We start from the raw sequence: 12,032 nt of genomic DNA, 5'->3' as shown, positions 1-12,032 counted from the left end.
GGATAGGGAATCCCCCTCCTCCGCAGTGTCTTGGGAGGAAGGGGATCCCCCATCAGAAATCTCCCCGCGCCAGCCAAAGGGAGCCACAACAAGGAGGCTGAAGAGCCGCAGGTTGCAGACCCCTGCCCTAGTCAGTATGTGAAACAGTTGTGCAAATATTTATAATGTATGTATATTTATATTTAAACATTCTATATTTCAAGATTTTCAAAACATTTTAACAAACATTGGAGACAAATGTGGGGAACAGAATTTTCCAACATGGTTGTAGTAACAATAGGTGATAACGAAAAGAACAAAATAGCAGTACTATGACTCAACAACATGACATAACAGTCAGTAAACATTACATGGTATAAAGCAGTGCAAAATCAGGTGAAAGGCAGGTGAATGGACATAAACAAATCAAAGAGCATTTTAAAATATATTTCTCAACCCTTATCATTAGGACCATAATCTTAAGAAAATATATAGCGTCTTTACTCAAGAAATTATTTCTAATAATACCAGGTAGTCTCCAATTATTTGTCTCAGTCCTGGATGTTTGCCGTAAGGTTCTTTATGAACATATTCTGGTTAACTGTCTGGAACCCCTGGGTTAAGGTCGGCTGTGTGGACGACCTCCATAGTAATGGGATACAAATCTTTGCTGCATTTAACAGGTGTCTGACAACAGGTTTTGTGGAATCTGAAAGGGAATCTGATAGGGAGCTATATTGTAATGGAAAAAAATGCGGGGTCATCTGGGATAATGTAATCCATACATTTTTTAATTATCTTCTTTACTCCATTCCAAAATGGGCGCAGAACTGGGCAGGACCAAAATATATGAAGCATGGATCCCACTCCATCACATCTCCAACATGTTCTAAGGGGAAGATACACATGAAACACTTACCTTGTTCTGTCGCTGTCCCCCAGCGTCGTGCTGGTCCCCGCAGGTCTCGCAGGTCCTGGGGACATGTCCTCCTCCTCTGATCTCCAGCCGCGAAGTGCAGAGACAGGGTTTCCCGGTGACGTCAGTACATGCGTCGGTGCGGGCGGGAGGATCGGCTGGGTTATGTTTTGGGTCATTGTCCATCTGTATTATGGAACGCCTCCCAATCAATTTGACTGCATTTAGCTGGATTTGAGCAGACAGTATGTCCCTGAACACCTCAGAATTCATTCGGCTGCTTCTGTCCTGTGTCACATCATCGATAAACACTAGTGTCCCAGTGCCACTGACAGCCATGCACGCTCAAGCCATCTCACTGCCTCCGCCATGTTTTACAGATGATGTGGTATGCTTTGGATCATGAGCTGTTCCATGCCTTCTCCATACTTTTTTCTTGCCATCATTCTGGTAAAGGTTGATCTTAGTTTCATCTGTCCAAAGAATGTTTTTCCAGAACTGTGCTGGCTTTTTTAGATGTTTTTGAGCAAAGTCCAATCTGACCTTTCTATTCTTAAGGCTTATGAATGGCTATGATAGACTAAGAAATAGTTCTTGTCTCTAAATTTAAGTATCTTACTGTCAGAGTTTCTTGAAAACTGTTATATGAGCATTCTGACCATGCTGCTCTTGACTATCTCATGCCAGTTCAGTTAAAGATCACATGACGTGTCTTCTTGAAAATGGAAAAAAAAAATGCCAATCTAGATGCGTATGTGTCACTTTTTTTTTCTTTTTTAACATTCTCTTATAACACATGCCCAGGAAGAGCCGTCCAAAGCCTTCTGGGAAATGTGACGTATGTATGAGACGGGGAGGGGTACACACCAAAACAAAATGAAATTGTTTTTAGTAATATATTTAGAGATACATAGTGTACAGTTGTACATTACATAGAGGTTAAAAATGACAGACAGATACAAACAATGGCAAACGAGGAGAGGAACCTGCCCAAAAGAATTTACAATCTAAGAGGTGGAGGAAGCGGTTTTAGGGGCACTTTTTAAGTGTGCAGAAGTAGGGGCCTGACAAATAGGATGAGGAAGAACATTACAGAGAGTCGGGGGTGGTCCTCGAAAAGTCTTGAAGCTGTGCATGGGACAAGTGAGGTCATTAGAAGGTCATTGGAGGAGATAAGAGGGACTATGTGGGTAAATTGGACCTGGAAATGTTCTAAATGTAGGGGGAGAAGGAGATGCCGGAAGTGAAGGTGAAACCAAGAAAATGTGCCTGGGGGAGCATCGAATAAACTTGCTATTAACAGTTGGAAAAATGTCAGGGGAAATTTGAAAAGGGTGGTGGGAGATGAGTTTTGTTTCATCCAGGTTGAGTTATAGAAACCAGTTAGCCATCCACCAGATGGCTGTATAGTGCCTTAACAAGGACAAGAAGGGAAGGAAGGGGGGTCAGGGATGGACAGATAGATCTGAGGGTTATCTACATACAGATGGTACTGTAAAGCAAAGGAGAATAGGAGTTTGCCAAATGAGGAGGTGTACAGTGAGAAAAGAGCATTAGCCCTTTTTGTACGAGTACAGTGGAATAGACAGGTCCAAAGACAAACTGGAATGGGTCAGATACAGAGTTAGTGTTCGGGTAGTCCGTAAGTTTATTGTAAACAAGCGCTCAAGGAGTATGGAAACATGGGAGGAGGGGGTTAGGATGGTAGCTAGAAAGTAAAAAAGCAGTCTAGTGAGGATTTCATTAGTATTGAGAGAACAATGGTATGCTTGAATGCTAAGGGGAAGATACCAGTAAAAAGCAGGGTTGAATTGTTTTGGTTACTGCGAGGCCCAGGGTGGAGGAGTAGTGGGCACAGAGTAGTTTAGAGAAAGTTAGGTAAAGTACACAAGTAGTAGACTTCATCCAAACTAACAGGGCTGAAGGCGGTTACTGATAATTTACAGGTGGAAAGGTGGATGTGTTTGGAATGGTAAGGTGAGCAGAGACATCACTTCTGAATTTGGTGATTTTATGTTTAAGGTAAGTAGCAATGTTTTGGTCTGGAAAGGAAGTAAGAAGTGCAGGTGAAGGGTTTAAGATGGAGTCAATTATTGTTCACTATGTGGGTGGGTTGGAAACTTGAGAGGATATGACAGTGCTTTTACTAGTAGACCTCTTTTTGAGTTAAAGAAATTGTGGCTTGGCAGGTTGCAGGATATGGGAGGAAGCCATGGCTCTCTATCTACAAAAAGAATTGTATAATTCAAATGCATTACATCCACGTTTCCTCAAAGAGCTGAGCTCAGTTATTTCAAAGCCATTATTTCTAATTTTTAGAGACTCTTTAGTCACTAGCAAGGTACCGATGGATTGGCGTAAGGCCAATGTGGTTCCTATCTTCAAAAATGGAGCAAAATCATTACCAGGTAACTACAGACCTGTTAGTTTAATGTCCATAGTTGGAAAGGTCTTAGAGAGTTTGATAAAGAGCCACATAGAGGAGTTTCTATGGAGTTAGGAGTTCTAGGAGATAATATACAAATTAGGCTTAATAGGTTAAGAAAAGTCAATCTGTAAATGGATAGAGAACTGGCTTAAAATCGCATCCAGAGAGTTGTAATTATTGATTCATACTCTGAATGAACTAAGATTATTAGTGGTGTACCCCAGGGTTCAGTGTTGGGACCTTTACTGTTTAACATCTTCATAAATGATATGGAGTTTGGTATTAAAAGTACCATTTCTGTGTTTGCAGATGACCCCAAACTATGTAATGGAATTAAGTCCATACAGGATGTCTATAATCTACAAGCAGACCTGATTGCACTGTTAGATTGGGCAGCCAAGTGGCAAATTACATTTAATATAGATAAATGTAAAATTATGCACTTGGGCACTAACAACATGCATTCTTCATACTGTCTAGGGAGAATACATTTGGGGCAGTCAGAAATGGAAAAGGATCTGGGGGTTCTGGTAGATCATAGACTTTAATAACAGCATGCAATACCAAGCTGCAATATCTAAAGCTAGTAAGCTACTGTCTTGTATTAAAAGAGGAATAGACTGCAGAGATGGAGACATTATCCTGCCCCTGTACAAAACATTGGTCAGACCACATCTGAAATATGCAGTGCAGTTTTGGGCACCAGTTCACAAAAATGACATTGTTGAATTGGAGAGAGTGCAGAGAAGGGCAACTAAGTTATTAAAAGGAGGAGCACAACTATGAGGAGGAGCACAGCTATGAAGAGAAATGAACCTATTCTCTCTTGAGAAGAGACGTTTAAGGGGGGATATGATCACCCTGTATAAATATATAAATGGTTCATATAGAGAAGTCTCCTCCCAATTATTCACTTTGAGATCATTATAAAGAACAAGAGGGCACTCTTTGAGTCTGGAGGAAAATAAGTTTAAGCTCGGAATAAGGAAGGGATTCTTCACTGTAAGGTCTGTGAAAATGGGTAATCTGCTCCCTCAGGAAGTAGTTTCAGCAACTACTATAGATTGCTTTAGGAAAAAGCTGGATGTTTTTCTAGAAGCACAGAATATAACTAGGTATTGAGGATTTAAAGTAAAGATAACAGAGACTACTGATCCAGGGAACATCCGTTTGCTTAATGGAATCGACAAGGAATTTTTTCTCCCTATTGAAGCAAATGTAGAAGGGTTTTTTTTTTTGCTTTCCTGTGGACCAACTATGTCTTTTAGGGTTTTATATTTGAGATATGTTTATTACCCTAGTGGTTGAACTTGATGGATTTATGTCTTTTTTCATCCTAGCCTACTATGTAACTATGTGTCCTTAACTATCCTTAAGGCCACCAGTTCAATTCTACTTAAATCGGCCACAGAAGAAATATAAAGGATTTCCTATACCCAGGGATATATCCCTACTATATGGCCTTCAGGCCCTTTTATTTGCTATACTTTCCACATTTTTCTGCAACATTAATTCTTTATTTTCTCCTTTTGTCTGGTCTCAGAAGTCAACTAGACTTCAGATTAAATTTTTACGTTTGCTAAAAATAGGTGGTGGAGTAGGATCCCAGATGTGTCATTATGTAGCTGTCCACTTAGGGGGAATACTGGACTAGCATAGGTATGCCCATTGAAAACAATAGATAAGTATTTACTGTTCACATACAGATATCCTTTTATCATCTCTCCTGTAATATATAGCCACTATTCCACATCATCTCTGTTCTCATCCAACCATTGGCACCACAATCCGAATTTTCTCGACTTATGCAGTACCGCTCAGTAAATTCCTCCTTTTGTGCTGGGAGAAAAGGGAATATTTTGTGTCTCCTTTTTTCACACAGATCACCCAATTTCAGCACCAGAGTTTTGGGAAATGCTCCAACTCCATCACTTTCTCATCACACCCCCCAGATTTCCCTCTCCCCATTTTTTTCTTGCCTTTCCCTCCTTCCTCATTTTTTGTCTACTTTTGAACTTTTATATATTGCAAACATTTTGAGAGCTTGTGTGTTATAAAAAATCAATTATTCATGACTAAAAATTGTTTTTTTTTCTAGTCATACTGTTTGAAGGTAAAAGAAATGGACGATGAGGAATACAGCAGCATAGTAAGTGTTTTCTAATTATCTATGCAAACATATGCATATAAACGTTTTCTTTATATTGAAGTGAACACAGCCTCATTGAGTCATTTGAAAATAAACTTTTTTAATTAGGCTGGGTCTACATGGACGTTTTTTAAAAACGCAAGGAAAACATTTCTATTGCGTTTATATGCGGTTTTATGCACTTTTATTAGCGTTTTAAAGCTTGCCTGCGCCTAAGCCGCTTTTTCTGCGTTTGTATCGCGTTTTTAAACTAATTTGCATATTAAATGCTCAAAAACATGGGAAACCGCAGGAAAACATCCCATTGAAATCAATGGAAGTGTTTTCTCTCGTTTTTGGGCGTTTTCCAGCGTTGTAATTTTTTAAACGTTGCAAGCAACGTTTAAGATTAATGTCATAAACTGGCCTCAAGGAAACGTCCTGGTGTAGATTAACCCATTGTAATGCATTTGGATTTCAAACAAGGGCTTTAAAAGCCTCAGGTTAAACGCTTTATGGACGTTAAACTAAACTAACTGTCCATGTAGACTAAGCCCTAACCAGCTCTACATGGTAAAAAAAAAAAAAAAAAAGAAAATCTTTAAACAGAACACGGACAACTCCTTTAAAATACAAGCCCTTATTTGCAAACACAGTGTCCTACTTCAGACCTTGGTATACAAAACAAGATAAAAACACTGCATCAGACCATTTAGCGTTTAGTTGGATGCTTCCAGAGCAAATATTCAGTTCAGACTTCCCACAGTGTATACAGTTAGTAGGCCCACTTTTGCCGTGATTTAAGTTTTATTGGAACCATGTTTTCTGCACCAGGAACCTATTTTATAAAACTTAGCAATGTGATATGCAGGTGTCATGATCCACCTATAAATAAATCTTATGTTTACTTTTGCCATAAACACCCAAGGTTTATGATGGTCCAACCAGAAAATATACAATCTGATTCTCATGCTTTTTTTAATAGTGAATCATTGACCAGACCAAATGTTCAATTAGGACTTGAAAATGAATCATCTGCTTATACCAAAGCAATGATTAGAATTAAAGCTATTCTCAACCCCTGCACAGTTTACAAGATTTTTTTTTTTTTATCAAAGTCAACAGCTGTTCTTGTATTTCATTACCAAAAGTAGAAAAATACTAAGTCTTGCAGAATCTGTTTTTTAGCTCTTGTTTTTTATCAATGCAACTAGTGCAATATCTCCAATCACACAAATTGATTCTTGTTTCAACAAGCATATACTCACCCACCCACATCTATCTATATACATAAATCTTTCAATTTATCAAAGGAGATTAACATAAACAGGTTCTAGTTAAATCAATCATAAAATGGGCATAACAAAAGCACTTTTGTGTTTCTTAGTTGTAGAAAATAGAAGAACTGGAAAACAGGCCACATTTGAACAATATGTTTATTTCAGGTCTGCCATAGCGTAGAGTCATAGCGGGCAGCTGACCTGCACATATTTTGCACTGTCACTTTACTACAAGCTTTGATTTTAAAGTTCCATTACAAGTTAGAAAGAGTTTGTCAAGATCTTAAGAGGCAGCAACTCCCGTTTCTATACACTTGTTTGTTAACTGGATTTCACTGAAGAACTCATTAGGGACCGTAATTAGGGGGAACATGTAATGTGATAGAAAAGGTGACCAGTCCTGCATGAGAGATGTTTATCCTGTACGCAATCACTGGGATTGGTGCCCACTGATGCAGTTCTACGAATTAAGGTAAATATCTGGAGACACATAGATAAGGGAGTGTCTGCCATGGAGAAGTAACTGGGATTTTGCGGGGCTAGACAGGCCTTGGTTTTGGACCTAGACCACATGGAAAGCAGGAGGACCTACGATTGTCAGAGGGGCCTGGAGGTCTATTGGGGACTTGAAACCCACTAGTTAATTCAATGCAAGAACAAAACATGCAAACAAAGAAAATTTGTAGCAGTTTTGGGATGGGTTATTTCACTCCAACAGGGAGGAGGATCCCTGTGCCCCATTTATCTGTATGGTATTTGTATAGCAATAGGAATATGTATGCCTGTGAGCTAATCTATAAAATGACAATGGTGAGAGGCTTGTTTGCTTCTCAGTGTGTGGTTACTCTGTCATTCAGATCATGAGCCATCAATTCTGACATCTTTCCCCATATCTCTCTCCTGTTGATTGTGATTCATGCAATAAAACTATTGGACTATACTTATACTGGGTTTGTGTGTATTTGTTGCTCCATTATAAGAGAAAGAACCTAAAATCTCTGCAGCTCTTATGCGGAAGAGTGCCATGTAAGGGCACACAATGCCCAGTTGGGGTCTACTAAAAACTATGTGCACTGAACTAACCAAGTTTTTTTTAATTTTCTATTTCTAGTTAATAATAAATACTCTATCTAATTTCCTCTACACTTGTCAGATTAGACAGTCAGGCATGATTTTAGGAGAAGATCTTTTTGATGTAGATCTTTTTTTTTAACACAAAAATGTAAATAAAAATGGTTACAATGTTCCAAAATACCAACTTGTTGTCTGACATGGGTTGTGTTTTTAATTATTAAAAGTAACATCTTTCTGTGTAAATATTCAAGCTTTTTGTTTACAGTGGCTTCAACCTGGATACAGTGGTACCTTGGTATAAGTCTCCTTTGGAATAAGTCCAACTTGGTAAAAGTCCTGTTTGGACACAAAAAATTTTGCTTGGTATGCAACCTTAGTGCTAGAACTTGTATGGGTCAAAACACTGCACGCTACTCTTATTTACCTCTCCAGACAAAGCCACGACTGCCCACGAGCATCAGTACGCCAGTTGCTACCATTCAGTGAACAACCAGCACTATAACTCTGTGACTTACATAACATCTCCTCCTCCTCTCTTCCCAGCACCATCCTAGTAGGCGCTCAACTTTTCTCAGCAAGGTAAAGTGAGGTTAAATTTTCATTTATTTCATCTAATTGCTTTTGTATTTATGTATTTTAGTATTAAGCAGTGTTTAAATTATTTTATACAGGCCCATCAATGTATAATATGCCAATAACAATAGGATTTTTTTTTCATGAGAACGGATTAATCATTTTCCTTGTATTTCTTATGGGAAAAATGTGTTAGGTATAAGTCTGAGGATCTGGAACGGATAAAGGACTTATACCAAGGTACCACTGTATTTGTATACACCAAACCCCCTTCTCATTGTCTAAGCAAGAGCCTGATACTTGAGCCCTCCTAACAACTGCTTAAGCTTAACCTCTTAATGGTGAATTACCGTATTTTTCGGCGTATAAGACGCACTTTTTCTTCCCCAAAACTGGGGGGGAAAAGTGGGTGCGTCTTATACACCGAATACATGTTAAATATAATAAAAAAAAATCATACTCATCCGATACCGCGATGCTGCGTGCTTCTTCTCCTCGCTCTCCTCCCGGCTGCAGCGCGTGTCTCCTCCTCCTCTGAGCGAGGAGAAGCCGTCACACGTGCCCGCGCGATCCGTTAAGCAGGCTGATCCAGCCTGCTTATGGGATCGCTGGGGTATGCGTGTCGGCTTCTCCTCTCTCAGAGGAGGAGACACGCGCTGCAGCCAGGAGGAGAGCCAGGAGAAGCCGGCACACGTGCCCTCGCGATCCGGTAAGCAGGCTGATCCAGCCTGCTTATGGGATCGCTGGGGTATGCGTGTCGGCTTCTCCTCGCTCAGAGGAGGAGGAGACACGCGCTGCAGCCGGGAGGAGAGCGAGGAGAAGAAGAAGCCCACAGCATCGCGGGATCGCGGTATCGGATGAGTATGATTTTTTGGCACAGGGTGATCAGAAGGGGATACATTGTGTCAATGTATCCCCTTCTAATCACTCTGTGTCAATGTATCCCCTTCTGATCACTCTGTGTCAGAGTGATTAGAAGGGGATACATTGACACAGAGTGATTAGAAGGCGATACATTGACACAGAGTGATTTTTTAGTATTTTGTTCAGAATCTTTTTTTTCTAGGTTTTTCTCGTTTAAAATTGGGTGTGTCTTATAGGCCGGAGCGTCTTATACGCCGAAAAATACGGTAGCTTTTATTCCTAATGTGAAGAAGATATTTGTTTTACATGCACATTAGCGGTGAACATTTATCCTCCTACAAATAATAAAAGAACACAACTTTAAAAAACTTGATGATTTTACTGAATAAAGAGAAATAAAAATGACAGGCACATTTATTAAACATCAACATTAACATTTGGAGGTAGTTTTAAGATATATCCATCAATACATACAACACATATTTTGTCAAAAATACAGACACGTTGAAACAATTATTCAGTTAACCAAGTTGTTTGCAACAAAGAGTAAAGACCCTTGTATCACTCCTGGTCATGATGCTATGAACCCCTTCAGTTTGAAAGGTGTACGTTGTGAGGTTGCAAAATCGCTGCTTGTCTGTCTGTGTTTTTAGATCCTCAAACCGCTCTCATGGTTAAAGGTACGTTCAATTCGTCCAGAACAGGAGGTGACCAGCCTACAGCCCGCGGGCCACATCTTGCCCTTGGAGCTGTCAGGTCCGGCCCTCTGCTTGTTCCCTTTCAGCTCTCTTTGCTTGTTGTCTTGCAGGGGATGCGGCACTCGCATCTCCTATGTATCTCTCTATGAGATTGTGCTGCCTGGAGAGGTAGCTACTCCCCGCCCACCTTGTACTGTGAGACAGTCTTACTTTGAGCAGCAGCAGCATGAGAGCTGTGTGCATGCTGCTGTCATTATCCCTATGTATAAACCTTAATATCTCCTACAGTGAGTGTCAAAGAATTGTGAAATTTTCAGGGTACCCTGGGGACACTGAGAGCTGTTACTAAACCATATTTTAGCCACCTAAACATAACACATTGCCAGATATGGGGTCACAAGCATAAAATGCTATTAAACAACTTTTTCACATTAATGGGGGGCTATTTCAAGACCTTGGTCCCCAAATTGAGTTTGCGTGTTAGGGACCCCAGAGTCCCACTTCCATTACAACAAGAATTAGGGTACTGTCAAATTGCTTTGTGCTGTGGTGCCCCAAATATATACTTGCTCATTCACCAAACTTAAAGACTGTGTTCAGACGGGTGGTGAGGTTGCGGTGCGGTTACCCCTTCCTCATGCCATGGAACCCTGCCTAGGGGGAGTCGCTCAGTACCACTCACTGCCACCTGGAGTCAAATCTGCAGACGCTGTGGTGTAATGGGGGTGGCCACTTACCTTCTGTGAACCCCAATTTCTCTTTAACAGTAGAAAAAGGGAAATGCAGAATAAGTGCAGGACTTTTGTGGCTATCCCTCCCGACTAAATTTTATCTATGCTACCATACATACCATGGTGCCCTGTCACATATAAATATCGGTTATGTTCATTGAATCCTAATTTCTCCTGAAAGGGGAGCTGTATGTATAATAAAATGTAGGACAAGTATGATACCTGCATAAAATAGTAATTTTCTTTTTGTCAAATGCGATTATTATAAGCAAACTGCCAACATCCCTATTTGAAATTCACAGAAAATGTTTTTTGTATATGGGACTTTTTGGGGCAGTATATACAAAGAAATAATTATACAAGAAAAAAAACTTTTATTCACAAAGTAATTAAAATGTATTAAAAAACACACACATTAAGAATATCCATGATTATACAACAAAGTTTTAGGTATAGTTAACAACTCTAGTTAAGAATAATGGTGCTGAATGTAACATATGATAGCTTAAGTTAGGACAATTTGTTAGCTTTCCTGTAACAATCCTGTTTCACAGATTAGACCTGCTTCATCAGGGATTCAGTATATACAGGCTATAGATATATAACAACACTACAACAAATGCAAAAAATAATCTATTTGTTTTATAGTGAATAAACCATCACAAAATAGGATAATTAAATGTAATACATACGTGCCACCAAGCATAAAAACTGGTGCAACTTAAACCTTAAAGACTGTGACTGTGGCTGTTGCTGTGGACACACAAACCCAGGCAGGACTACTCAAGAGACCCAGATGAACGGATAACTTGAAAAGTTGTTGGAAGTGTATTCACAATAGTTAATTACATGCGGTTCCCACAAGAGGCAGCAACAAAGCAAAAGGCTGTAAAAATTATATGTTTTATGTTTTTTAATTTTTTTTTTTTCTTTTCATGTCTGTACGCATATATATCTTGAATAGGCTAATATAAAAAAAAAAGAGCCGAGATAGCAGTAAAGCATTATCAAAGAAAAATCCATATTCATAAAAAGGTATGTTCAACATATATAGGAGGACTGGTCCAAGTATAAATATACCGTATTTTTTGCCATATAAGACGCACTTTTTCTTCCCCAAAACTTAGGGGGAAAAGTTAGTGCGTCCTATACGACAAATGTGTTAAAAAAAATAATTAAAATATTATACTCACCCGATACCCGATCCTGCGTGTGTTTCTGGCTGCAGCGTGTCTCTCTTCTCCCCTCTGCCAGCATCGTGTTTTCTCCTGTCTGTAAAGCAAAGCGAAAGAAGCCGGCACAGCGCCACCTGCTGTTCCCTGTCCTAACTGCCGTACAATAGAAAAAAAGCACAGAGTGAT

At 39.6% G+C, this 12,032-nt stretch overlaps 1 protein-coding gene across 1 annotated transcript in view; it reads left to right on the top strand.

The window, feature by feature from the left end:
• The window catches only part of PICK1 (protein interacting with PRKCA 1), a 624,859-nt gene that overhangs the window by 589,189 nt on the left and 23,638 nt on the right, over nt 1–12,032 (top strand). Inside the window, exon 11 of the mRNA XM_072421156.1 lies at nt 5,422–5,472. Coding sequence (XP_072277257.1) covers nt 5,422–5,472 — 51 coding nt within the window. The remainder of the gene's footprint in view (nt 1–5,421; nt 5,473–12,032) is intronic.

Source organism: Pyxicephalus adspersus, chromosome 8, assembly GCF_032062135.1.
Source record: "Pyxicephalus adspersus chromosome 8, UCB_Pads_2.0, whole genome shotgun sequence".
NCBI lineage: Eukaryota > Metazoa > Chordata > Amphibia > Anura > Pyxicephalidae > Pyxicephalus > Pyxicephalus adspersus.
This window is presented reverse-complemented; position numbering and strand designations above follow the sequence as displayed.